The following is a 14490-nucleotide window of genomic DNA, read 5'->3' on the forward strand; positions in this document are numbered from 1 at the left end:
GTGTAAACACTTCACTTAGTACTAGTAACTTTTCAATGCCGTTTTATTTGAATTACCTGCCCCCGCTTAATCATTCGCGCTACTGTGTATGTATATATGTTGTGGGATAAAACTTGTGTTGAAAAAAGATGGTAATTTTACAAAGGATTTTCCATCCAAGTAGGACAAACCACAAAACTGATTAACATAAGTTTTTTTTTCCTCGAAGAATTTACGGCACCTAAACGAAAACATCACATCGAATAACAAACAAGCTTCGGAACAGCGTTATTGTACACACAGTTCGTTAACCATGATAAGACGATTATTGGAGTAAGTGCCTTCGAGAAATAACTTCCTGAGCACAGCATCTTCAGGTTTAGCGAAATTACAATATGGAGATTCAGTACGATGCAGTGTTGCGTTTCTCTGGTGGGTTTAAAAAGAATTATGAACAAAAAAAAATGAATAATTTATAACTGAATTGCATCGCATTGGATTGTTTGCTGTTGTTGTGTCATTTATCAAACTAACAGCGATATGGCATTATGGCTTAAACAATTGGTTTATTTTCCTAACAAATAATAAAAACAATTAGGCTACGCATTTTCACTGGACTAATCGGAAACCATATTATAGAGGTCGTACTTCTAATCAAGGGTAGCACAATGACATGGGGTGCGACAACAGCAAGAGAGACATCGTGGAAGAGGACGAAGAGCATTGCTATGCTGATGAGTTCTCAGAGCACCAGATCGACTCCATCAAAAGCACGTGGCCTATATTGTCACGTGATCGACAGAAGACGGGTGTGGACTTTTTCCGTAACATATTCAACGCTGAGCCGGTCGTTAAAGCAATGTTTAAGAAGGACAGGTGTGACTGTGTTCGCATATCGTTTCATTTTATACGTTTGATTGTATGTCTAAAAAAATTATTTTGCATGTACAACGTATAAGTTGGGTTTACAAACCGGTAGGAAATATTTTGTATTGTCCGAACAAATGTTTTGTCAGAACAAAACATTCGTATATATCTTTTGTTTGCACTTAAATAATTTAGAAGTTTAACATATTGTTACATACCAGTTATTTAAATGTTTATCATTGCAAATTGTATTGCTAGCATAACACAGTTTAAGTAACTTTATCCAACGTCGTTTTGCTCAAATTAAAACATACTCATATAACAACACGTGACTTTATCATTATTTTAACAAGGACGATTTCCGACGATCAACTTCTCAACAGCTCTGAATTCCTGAAACACGTGGACAACTTCATGTCTGCTCTAGATAACGTCATTGACCTTTTGGAATACAACACCGTAGAAACTCAACATTCCCTGATAGTTCTAGGCGCCAAACATGCAACTTTCCACGGCTTCAAGGAGGAATTCTTCACGTTGTATTCAAAGTGCATGATTGATACGTGGGAGAGTGTAATAGGAGAGGAGTTCATAGAAGAAGTGAAGGAAAGCTGGGAAATGTTCATTATGTACATTACTCGGTATATGCGACAAGGATTTGTGATTTACTTACAGGACACAAAAACACAAGATGAAACAATTGTTTATTAACCTATTTCATGCATGTTGATCTGGTAGTTACTCTGTGATTCTTTGAAATCAGTTGATGGTTCATGTAGCCATATAGTTATTGTTTAATATGTTGGTTTCATTTTACGTGTCTAACTTTGTTCCATCATATATGTTGTATGACATGCTAGTATACAGTGAACATCTTTTTTGTGTCTAACGTTGAATAACCATTATTAACTGACGATGAAAAAAAGAAACATACGCTTTTAAAGATGAACAATTTTTTTTAAATCACCCTTTTTAATTTGACTGTCAGTATGTGTGTATATTTATTTGATTTATATTTTGTAGTTATAACATTTTATTTCAATTGCCGTTATCATCTTATGGTCAAGATATGCAAGTTTGATGTATGTTTTCTTTTAATAGCTATTATATATAGGCATTCACTGCTAATTGAAGACATAATCAAGTATCAATCTAGAGCGCGAAATCCGCAACTCACGTCTTGCATGATGCAAGTATGTATGATTGACTCTTCTCTCAAGTATAAGGCAAGCACACAATCAAGAGTGGGTATCAATTACGGAGTCTTAGCAGTTATTGTAGTTCACAAACAAGTCAATTGCCTTAAGAAGACCTTACGTTTTGCCTTAGATTGGTTGAATGATTTAGTGAATTCATTAAAATATTACGATGCGACATGTGCGTGCAGAAGAGATATATTAAGTGTATGTAGCTTCGTTAAATCGAACAGAGTCTCAGTCTCATGTTATCATATTATAAATTGCAGATATTGCTCAATCTGTAATTATCTTTTCCGCCCACATAAAAATACGTATACCATACGTTAACAAAGTCATTTTCCTAAATGTTAAGTAAGGGCGCATATATATGAATTACTTAACACAACACAATAAGAGATTGTTTAATGTGTTTTGTGTACAACTACCTTATTTCTTTAATGAAGAAAGCCATTAACGATATACATGTCATTTTTTTTAAGATGACGTGAACAGAAGAATGATAAGACTTTGTTGAAAAACAATAGAAAATTGTGCATATGCAGCTGACGTATTAAACTTAATAAAGATTATTGGAACAGTTTAATGGAAATTTTATATTGTTGGTATATACCTTGAAGTTAATCCATGGTTTATCGTTAAACAAATTCAAAAAACAAGTGAAAAAACAATAAGCAACTAAATCCTTGTTTATGTTGGTTGTATATGTTCGTTCGTTTTGGTTTCATTCGTATCAAAGAAAGTGCTACCAAATAGCAGCATAAAACACAAAATATATGCAATCACGCATTATGTTGGTTTGGCCGCTGAAATGATTGCAACAGGAAACCACTATTACTATCGCACAATGAATCAATTGCAAACACATTGATGTTCCGTTCTTTCTGCAGTTCTCTCTTCATTAAAATAAATTGAATTTTGTCTTCATATAACGTTTCCAAACATATGCTATCGATTCTGATCCTGGCTTCTGAAAACACGGAAATCTATTATCTAGCAAACAATATATCGGAAGTATATCTGCTGATTAATAATTTGATCAAACGAAATGATGATTGTTAATATGTGCTCGATGAACATTTATTTTATCCAATTAATAATTGAGATACAAATCTTTGTCAAAAAAAGAATAAACGTCTTAACGATTTCAATTTAATTCCATTATATGATGTTACTCGATTTATTTAACTTGTAGAGAATGACACGTTTTCTCTGGAGAAATCGATTGGCCGTAGGCTGTTCCTGTTCATTTATGTATTTAAAACGGATTTATGTTTTCAGGACAGCGGTAAGTTAATGTAAATCGCACTAGTAGACAACCTTGTTTGTAAAGAAAATAATACCTGCCAATAATTAAGCACTGAGATTAATTAAAACATATCGATAATTGTATGTATCCATGAACATTACCGTCAGAGAATTTGTTCCGAAAGTGCAAAAATAAACCAAGCATGTGAACGCGAAAAGTTTCCCTAAAGAAAAAAACACTCAGTGAATGGCATGTTGTATCATGTCAAAGTGTTATTATAAAGACATGAATGTACTTTTAAACTGAAAGTTCAAACTACCCTTCACTGATTGTTATTTTTGCACTTCAAGATATCTAAGATGTATGAATATTAATGAAATGATATAAAGTTAAATGCAACGTTTATTAATTACACGTATAGTTCTAATGTTGTATCAATGTGATTTTAAAAAATACGGCATCGTGCTTTAATTGTCTGAAACAAAAATTAACGCTACAAACGTATCAATGACGCAGTTTACCTGAAATGTTTTCTAAATGCAATCCAAATAATTTGGTTATGTTGTAGCTAGGTATTTGATTTATAAAATCATGTGAATGTCATGCACGTATATTACGCCAAGTATGATTTGGTTAGATACTTGTCGAAATTAAAACAAAATGTGGGAATAATGAAGCAGAAGCAATCTACTTATATGTTCGTCGACACTTTTACAAATACCTTTAATGTTCTAATAAGAAAAAAATGAAATTTTAAATAAAGTGTGTAAGACTGTACTCGAAAGCGAATTCTTTTTATGTGTGTGGGGGGGAGGGGGGGGGGGGGTAATGTAGAGTAAGTCTATCTGGTTGAATTTTAATGTATATGTGTATGCAAAGACATTTGTATATTTGAATATTGCAAGTTGACACAGACCAAGTTTCACTCTTTCCTCATAAGGGTGTAGAATCAACGGGGTTTTCAGGGATTTACACACGGGCCGGAAAGAATGTAAACACACCGTTAAGAACATCATTTTTGCAAATATATCTCACGTTATTGAAATACATTTGCAAAAATATATAGTGCATAAAAGATATAAGAATAAATCCTTCAATACGTCTGAAATCCGTGACAAAATTTCATTTTGCTTGAATCATAACCCTGAATCATGAATGCATTAAAAATGGAATTTTTGAACAAGAACACATGCTTCTTAAATAAAGTTCGGACGTATTTCGAATTGCCATAAGCAGCATAAAAATCTGTATTTGTTGCACTAGATCTAGTTGAAAATCGTAAGAAAACTTGTTGTAAAAAGTTATTTGAAATAAAGCACCACTTACCTTCATGTATAAATCCATAAAAGTTAAAACGGGGAACCCCCAAAAGTCACGTGATCCTGCTACCTGTGATATAATTTGCCTAATCAGGCTTTTCCAATGTTTGTTTTTACAAATTGGCTACATTTTCTCTCTGTTTCTGAACAAAACAATTGTAAATTGACGTCATTAAATAAATAACAGCAAATGACGTCATGGCGCTAAAACAGCAGTGCCACAAATACGCGCCAGAAACACATGCATACATGTATACAAATTCAATGTGACAGCCTTACAAATTCGTGCATTACTTAATGACGTCGATGAGTAAGCAAGGAACGAACGCGTGTGTCCGAACTTTGTTCAAGAGTGCAAGCCATTATTGCATAAGCCGAATAAGCGAAAATTATCAGAAAAAAAACAGGTATATTTTGTAAAAATCCAACGTTTGCATTATAAATATACACAAAATATTGATAATTCTCACTTTGTTTCCATAGAAATACTGATAAAATGTTAAAAATCCACAAAATATCTTCGCTGCCGGTAGAGATCCGCCATTTTGAAATTGAAATTCAGTCATGATTGTTTCCCTTGGTCGAGAGGCCCGGTTAGATCATTTGCTATGTGTTCGATAGATTTCATAGAGATCAAATTAAGATTCAATTAACGTTAAATAAATGTGTCGTTGTTATGTGATTAACATTAGTTTCCCCAAATACTTTATCCAACAAGACGCAGTGAATGTATGATTAAACAATATGACAATGTTAATTAAACCCTCATTAATTATATTATGCGTTTTAAGTCATTTTAGTACGAAATTTTTAGTTAATTTGTAAAGTTAAGATAAAACAAAGATCCTATTTTCCTTCTAAAACTTCGGCCTCGTCCCAAGTCTGTTAAAAACTACGGAAAATATCGTAATTATACGCCAGAGGTTCTTAACAAAGCAGTTGATTATGTCAAGACTGAACAAGTTTCTGTTCGGAAGGCGGTTATGCAGTTTCGCGTGCCGGTTCAGACCCTAAGAGATCGAATTAAAGGTCGCATTGATCCTGCTAACTTGAAGAACGAGGTGACATTGTTTTCGTCTGAAGAGGAGCTTTCCCTGGTTGAACATGTTGAGGTTTTATCTCAGCTTGGCTACGGAATTACCAACAACAAACGTAAAGAACTTTAGGGAGAATTAGCCCAAGCTTTAGGCAGGAGAACCCACTCGAAACCGCTCAGTAACTGCTGGCTGTATGGCTTTTCTGCAGAGATGGAAGCAACGAATAAGTGCTGTAAAACCAAGTTCATTTTTAAACAAACAGGGCTAAGTCGTCAACTCCAGAAATAATTAAAAACTATTTTAACAGCCTAAGCAAGGTCATTGGGGACAATGGTTTGTCGAACAAGCCGCAGTTCATTTTCAATCTAGATGAAACAGGCATTCAACCCGAGAATCGATCACCAAACATAATTGCTCCAGTAACTAGGAAACCGCAGTCAGTTACGTCTCCTCGCTCGACATACAAAACTGTCATAGGATGCGCAAACACCGCCGGAAATCATCTGACCCCATACTTGATCTTCAAAGGAAAACGAAGACCTGAGCAAAGGCAGTTCACCAGGAACCAGGATTGTTATGTCTGAGTCTGGCTGGTCGAACGCAAAAACCTTTAAGGACTATTTACAGAGCCATTTCATTCCCAATGTCAGATCAAGTGCCAATGAAACCCAGCCGATACTGCTCATATTTGATGGACATACAAGCCACACATTCTAGCATATCAATATAAACCTGTTTGTTTTGCCGGCGCATACCACCCATATTCTTCAGCCCTTAGATGTGGGAATGTTTGGACCATTTAAAGGGTACTATTACCGAGGATGTGCATCGTTCATGAGAAGTCACATCGGAAGATCCTTCACCAAGTACGAAATCACTGAAATTGCATGCAAGGCGTATCTTAGAGCCACGAGCCCCTCCAGCATCGTAGCTGTCTTTAAGAAAACGGGAATACATCCTTTGCACAGCAACGCAATTGAGCACGAGAAATTATTTCCGAGCGAAGCGTTCAGAGTCAGCACACCCATCCAGAAGGGTAATGCATTGAAATCCGACAAATAAGCTGTTAATAAATACTTGCAAACGAAAGTTGAAAACGCAGGCAAAGCTCCCCTCAAGACCTGCAAATGTAAATGCACCTGCACGAAATCCCCGAAGCTAAGAAAACCTAAACCCCGGCGGAAGAAACATTACAGATCCATCATGCATCGCAACATTGTTGGAATATGAAGATCAGAAAGAGAACAGACAAAACACGCAAAAATGCAAGAAGCTTAGGAAGATAAGCAAGAAATCTAGTGTATCATCTGATCCGCTACAGCCATCAACAAGTGGACTCAACAATCAAAACAATTCAGACGAACTTACCGACTGTGAGAGCGACGATAATGGCGAAGCATGCCGCGTATGTGGTCAATTCTATCCCTCAAATGAAAATACCGGACCATATTTAAAACTTGTAACTTGGGCCTACTGTGACCAATGTCCACGCAGTGTCCACTTGGCATTTTCCACACCAAAAACTGTCATCCGGAGGAGCGACACATGTTTGTGTCCACACTGTAAAAACTGTCTCAAAAGTTAAAGTTCAGTTCCGTAAATTAGTTTTTTTTTATTGGTTTATTAGTTCTACAAATTTAATCAACACCGTTAACCTTTCAAATTTACTTCAACACCAGTCTAGAAAAATCCTCTAAATATTAACAGTAATAATTCAAGTTATGTTTCAACAGGAACAATACATATTTACTAAACACATTTAATTGTTTATGTTAAAAGACAAAATACAAATTAGACATACCTCCCAGGTCCTGTCTGACGTCATCAGTTTGTGTGCAAGAACTTGCAGGAAGCTTCTATTGACCCACATTGCAGACATGTATGTTTACAGGTTTGATTCTGCGAGTTTGTGACAAAATGTTACGGATTTTTTTTTCAAGTTAGTAAATTTTGACTTTTCTAGCTGTATTCATTGATATCTGTTTCATTTTTTATTTCTTTTATCAGTTTTTATTTTAAGTTCAATAACTTGTAGGTGTAGAGGCTAATGAAACTATAATTATTTTTATTATGAGATAATTAATCATAAAATAATTATGAAAATATGGATAATAATTATAGTATTATTATTATTCAATATGGTATTTTAAGTAAAAAAATATGACTCAGTATAGTTCATTATTTGTTACTCAGAAAAATACTGTTTCAATTATACCCTTTACTGTCTGTTTTAACACATCACTTTCTTATATTGCTTAAATTTTACACAAATACTGAGATTTATTAAGATTATAAGATAAGGAAAGCGTGAAAGCCCTACAATCGTTTAAGCCTATAAACGACTTAAGAATATATGTAACAGTGAAATGTTAAGGGTCTCATTACAATACTCCAATACATTTACCTGGTAAATGTAATAGACAATGATGCACACACTGCAGTAATATTAGCATATGTTTATTATTCAATACCAGTATAACCGGTTTATCGTATGATTTACACTATGATGTTGATTGTTCTTCACGCATGTTATACATGTATATCTGATTACATATAAAAATTGCTGTAAGCAATATGTCGGGCAAACTAATCAAAATGTATCCCGCAGAATGAATAATGATAGATTTGATATCAAAAACTGTTCAATAAATCCTATCTCACATGTTGCTGCACATTGTTGATCTACTTACAATGATTGCACTGTATCAGATTTCTCTTTTGTACATATTGATGTTGTTGACAGCAATCTATACCGTTTATGCAAAGAAACATTTTGAATACATAAACGAAAAACTATGACTCCTAAGGGTCTCAATAATAAATTGCTTTATAACACATAGAACGTAAACATAATTCACGTATACATTTGATGTTTGCCTATAGCAATGCCTTTTCATAATTATATTATATTATTACTAATAGGCTGGTGTATCAAGACTGATCTAGCATTGTATAATACAATATGTGTTTAACATTATGTTTTGTTTTTTTTTCGCTAAACGACGTAACATTAATGTATGACTTTGACGTCACTTCCTTTATTGTTTTTTTTTACATTGATACCACTGATGAAGGCTATAGTCGAAACATGTTTAGTTTAATAGAAAAAATAATAAATAATAAACAAAAGTTACGTGTGTGTACGGATTATTTTATTTTATTATCCCCACGCTTTTTGAAAAAAAGGTGGGGATATTGTGGTGATCTCCGCCGTCCGTCCGTCCGTCTGTCCGTCCGTCTGTCCGTCCGTCCTGGCCACTATCTCCTCCTACACTAAAAGCACTAGAACCTTGAAATTTACACACATGGTAGCTATGAGCATATGTGCGACCCTGCACTATTTGGAATTTTGATCTGACCCCTGGGTCAAAAGTTATAGGGGTTGGGGTGGGGCCGCGTCAGAAATTATCACTCATTTTTTTAGGTTATTTTACATTTACTTCTTTATTTCTACACCGATTCACTTCAAATTGATACTGGACCTCACCTATGACAATACGGTCAATCTCAACCATGCATGGCCCCATTCCCAACCCTGGGGCGCCCCGCCCACATAGGCCACACCCACCAAAAATTTCCATTTACTATAATTTTTTCATTTCTACACGGATTCACTTCAAATTGATACTGAACTTTTGTTATGACATTAGGGTCAATCTCAACTATGCATGGCCCCAATCCCAACCCTGGGGCGCCCGCCCACATAGGCCACACCCACCAAAAAATTCCATTTACTATAATTTTTTCATTTCTACACGGATTCACTTCAAATTGATACTGAACTTCTCTTATGACATTAGGGTCAATCTCAACTATGCATGTTCCCATAACCAACCCTGGGGCCCCGCCCACATAGACCACACCCACCCAAAATTGCCTTTACTATAATTTCTTCATTTCTACACCGATTCACTTCAAATTGATATTGAACTTCTCTTATGACAATACAGTCAATCTCAACTATGCATGGCCCCATTACCAACCCTGGGGCGCCCCGCCCACATAGACCACACCCACCCAAAATTGCCTTTTACTATAATTTCTTCATTTCTACACCGATTCACTTCAAATTGATACTGAACCTCTCTTATGACAATACGGTCAATCTCAACTATGCATGGCCCCATTACCAACCCTGGGGCGCCCTGCCCACATATGTCACACCCACCCAAAATTGCCTTTTACTATAACTTCTTCATTTCTACACCAATTCACTTCTAATTGATGATGAACTTCTCTTATGACAATACGGTCAATCTCAGCTATGCATGGCCCCATTACCAACCCTGGGGCACACCTAGGTCAAACATTCGGCGTGGGGATACGCGTCGGCCTCTGCCGCGCCATTTCTAGTTAAAGAAAATGGAGCCAATTTGTAAAAAACAAACTTAGAAAAAGCCTATTTAAGCTAAATATATCAAGAAAGAGTGAAACTTGCCCTGTGTCAATTTATACGTATCCCTAATGGATACAAAAATGTGTACTGCAAGTTGTATTGTTCGTCTAACTCGATTTTTCGTGAAGTATTTCATGGAAACCACTCTATCGATTCAAGCGTAACGCAGTAAATATTCAAGTGATAATTATTTTATAATTATATAAAACCGTGCTCGATAAAATGAGCCGCTACCACTGCCGTGTAATTTTACAAAAGCTGTATTGGAATCAACTGTTTGTTTAACTATATATTCGATGGTTGCCGCTCTGAAGTTAGCAAATTGGTATCGACACTCGTACAAACACTTCAATTACTTGGTTTTTTTCAGTGCCATTTCATTGGAACTACCTGCACCCTATTAATCATTCGATCTACCGTGTGCGTGAACATATTGTGTGAAGAGGTTGATGATTGAAAATTAATACCATGTGACAGATTATTGTTTCATTCCGGTAAGGACCAACTACAAAAAGAACTACAGTACGTTGGTTTTTCTCTGAGTATTTGTGAATACGAAACGAGAAGTCATATCAAACTACAAATTGGCATCGGTTCAGCGGTATTTTTCACTCCGTTCGTTAAACATGATAAGACGCTGATTGGAATAGATGTCTTTAGTTAGAGAATTTTTCTTTGAGCATCGCTTCTTCACTTTGAGCCAATCACATGTTGGAGATTAAGTAACGGTTTAGTGTTGTGATCTCTCGCGTTGTGGTTGTAAACAGGAATAAGAACAAACAACAATGAACACTGTATAATTGAATGATATTGCCTCTTTTTCTGCAGTTGCTGTTGTTGTTTCTCCATTAATCGAAATAACAGCGATGAGGCATACCGATTGATTCATTTTGTTACAAGTGAAAATAATACTAATTCTGAGGCTAAGCAGTGGCACTGTACATCGTATAAACCCGAATTAAAGATGGCGTACTTCTATGCAAAAATACTAGAATAATGACATGGGGTGTGACCACAGCAAGAAAGACGTTGTTGAGGAGGACGAAGAGCATTGCTATGGTGATGAGTTCTCAGAGCACGAGATCGACTCCATCAAAAGCACGTGGCCTATATTGTCACGTGATCGACAGAAGACCGGCGTGGACTTTTTCCGTCATATATTCAACGCTGAACCAGCCGTTAAGGCAATGTTTAAAAAAGACAGGTTTGAATTTCTTCGCATTTTGTTTAATTTTTGTAGTTTTATAAATTGTTTTTATATAATATTGGTTGGCGAATAAAAAGTGTGAAATTGTTTTAAAAACTGATTGTTAATCAATTTTGTTGTGCAAACAAAGGAATTCGTATTGTTTTGCATTTAAATTATTTAGAAACTAAAGATATTCTGTTCAACTCGTCATTAAAAAGTTGATTGTTTATAAGTGTATCGATAATATAACAGAGTCTGATTTATTTTTTCAAAATTCATTTTGCTTAATCCATTAAAACACACTTAGAAAGCTACTTAGTAACTGTACCATAACTTTATCAGGACGATTTCCGACGAAGAACTTCTCAGCAGTCCTGAATTCCTGAAACACGTGGACAACTTTATGTCTGCGTTGGATAACGTCATTGAGAAATTGGAAAGCGACACCACAGAAACTCAACATTATCTGATAGTTCTGGGCGCCAAACACGCAACTTTCCAAGGCTTCAATGAGGAATTCTTTACGCTGTATTCAAAGTGTATGATTGACACGTGGGAGAGCGTGATAGGGGAGGAGTTTATACAGGAAGTGAAGGAAGGCTGGGAGATGTTTCTCATGTTTATTACACGGTATATGCGGCAAGGATTTGTGATGTACTTCCAGGACCCGAAAACGGAAGATGAAACGATCGTGTAGTTTTTTTTATATTAGGCATGTTGATCTAGAAGTTACTCTATGATTTTTTGAAGACATCGATTGGTTCATATTACCATAGAGTTCTTGTTTTATAGTTTGGTTTGATTCTTTTTGCTATGAATTGTCCCAGCATATATGTTCGATGACATAGGTGTCGAGCATTTGTTGTGTGCCTTTAGTTATATTACTGTTTTCAACAGAGAATGAAAAAAAGCCAAATTTACGAATTGTCACAACAATAGTTATTGTTTACACATTTTAATTTGACTGTGAGTAAGTGGGTACACAATGCTTTCGATTTCCATGTCAAAATATGCAAGATTAATTTATTTTCTCTTTTTAAAGCTATTATATATATTCATTCACTACACATCTCAAACTATTGAATGTTTAACTTTTTTACTAGTAGGTCATTACAAAGTGTATTCACATAAGAATTGCAAAAGCATTTTCTGCATTTTTTATGTGTATGAACAGTCCGAAAAAATACACCCAATTTGCATAAACGCAGACGACTTTATTCACCAAGCCCTCATCGAATGACGATACTATTCGTTACCTAGATATGCAACACTTGCAATTATGTTTTCAGTTCTGTCTGGACAAATTAAAAGCAACGTTATTATGTTCCTCGAGACCAATGACGAGAGCTGAGTGCACGATATTTTATAATTCATGTTAACCTCCTTTATAAGGGTGTAATTACAACTGCTTTCATTTACACCGATGGATTTTGATTGGATAAACCGCCCACATGACATGTTTTAATAAACGATGAACCCACTCAATCCGCAAGGTACAACGTAAAAATTCATCCCAGCAGTACCTTTTTATATACAGTTACTCAATGACGTCAATGATGTCTTTACGGTGTTGCTTTTCGTTTATAGAAAACTCATGTGAAAGTTTGGCGCGAACTTTTACGCTATGGCGCCAATCACCACGCCGAGTTGTCGTTCCTTGTTCTCACATACACCACTGCAAAAAGGCTCAGCATGACATATTGCCCAGAAACTGAGTAAAACCGAACAAACGCATTCAAAGTATATTTGATTTGGATTTTTTAGGATCAGATGCGAAAAATAATGATATAGGAATTTAAATTTTCGATACATCGTGCAAACACTTGCGAGTTTTAATGCAACTCTTTGGAACTATTTTATTGCCAATTTACGCGGATGGAATCATTCCACGCACTTCACAAATGTAAACAATTGAACATATTTTTTATTGAGTGACGCTATGCATTGCTTCGACGTATGTATATATGTAGGTTTGTAAACATCAAAAAACTATATCAATTTTATAATAATGAATTAAGACTGATATAAGATATTATGGTATGAGTTGGTAATGTAACCGTCGTGCAAGAGATTGTTTAGTATACTGTGACCTCCATGATGAACGCTTGGAATGATCATGACATGAATGAGACGCTTTCATCAAAATAGTCCGTTCTGAGCCCATCACAGAGGTGAATGTAATGTAACCGTCGTGCAAGAGATTGCTATGGCGCTAGACGAAAATGAAACCGAAACTGAAACACGATTCATACCACGCAAATGGAAGCCCGTTTTTGACACTTACATTGTTTCAATTACAGCTTTTATCGCTTTTAAATGAACTGTATGGCTTGGTTATTCATCATTTAATTAAATATCGAGAAAATTACGCCTGATGTATCCATCAAACCATCGGTGTTTTTGCAAACAAGGCGTCAGATTTCCGACAGTTCATACACCAATGAAAGATTTTTTCAATTCTTTAAAGTTCTGCTGAAAATGCAAAGTGAAACGTTCAAAAGATAAAATCTTTCAACTGTGCGTGAGTAGTAATAATAAACCCTTCATTTATATTAAGTCTCCGAGACTTAAACTAGCATTTAAAGCGTACCGGAAGAAAATATACATACAAATGTTATTAATTGAAAGTAACGCAGTCCATAAAAGACTTCCTATAAGGTTATTGTTTGAATTGTCTTACAGAATACCTTCATGTATGTGTCGCATTAGTTCAAACTTGTTATATACATTAAATGAAAAATATAACTGTTAGCTAACAGAAATGTGGTTCGATGAAACAGTTGTTTTCTTTATATAAAATTACTGCACATTCGTATGAACTGATTGATGCATTTTCTATCGAGAATGTTAAACGATTGTAACTCTGTCGTCGAAAAAAGGACAACAAAGATAACAAAGGAATTATTTCTGCCAATTATATTGTTTATCAAACAATCCATAAATAGCTGAGAGCTTGAATAAAATAACAGATTGTTTATCCAATTTAATTATTCATTAACTATTATTGCTCAATGCTTCTCGATTGTTATATTTGTACAAATTTAATTATTCATAAAACATATTTCTTTTATTTGTTTAATGTCCTGGGTTTTCCAATACATTACAAATAGTCCCAAAAAAGGCATACATTATCGTTCTGTGACATTATTAAATACGCTTTGCTTTTGATCTGTATTATATAAAGTTAATACAGAATTCATACAGCGGGTTTCGATCGTGGTTTTCTTCAGCTTCCGTTTCCCAATGTATGTTCTAGTG

The 14490-nt window shown here is 35.2% G+C and overlaps 1 protein-coding gene across 3 annotated transcripts; it reads left to right on the forward strand.

Moving 5' to 3' along the window:
* Positions 1-297: 297 nt before the first annotated feature.
* On the forward strand, positions 298-12097 carry LOC127850714 (neuroglobin-like). Of its 3 annotated transcripts, none has more exons than XM_052383991.1 (2): positions 298-855; positions 11575-12097. In XM_052383991.1, the coding sequence occupies exons 1-2, from the start codon at positions 653-655 to the stop codon at positions 11927-11929; spliced, it is 558 nt and encodes a 185-aa protein (XP_052239951.1). In that variant the 5' UTR covers positions 298-652; the 3' UTR covers positions 11930-12097. The 3 variants fall into 3 exon arrangements, with proteins under 3 accessions (XP_052239951.1, XP_052239949.1, XP_052239950.1); XM_052383989.1 differs by lacking the exon at positions 11575-12097 and adding an exon at positions 1200-2423; XM_052383990.1 differs by lacking the exon at positions 298-855 and adding an exon at positions 10447-11247.
* Positions 12098-14490: the final 2393 nt, after the last annotated feature.

Source organism: Dreissena polymorpha, chromosome 11, assembly GCF_020536995.1.
Source record: "Dreissena polymorpha isolate Duluth1 chromosome 11, UMN_Dpol_1.0, whole genome shotgun sequence".
NCBI classification, from domain to species: domain Eukaryota; kingdom Metazoa; phylum Mollusca; class Bivalvia; order Myida; family Dreissenidae; genus Dreissena; species Dreissena polymorpha.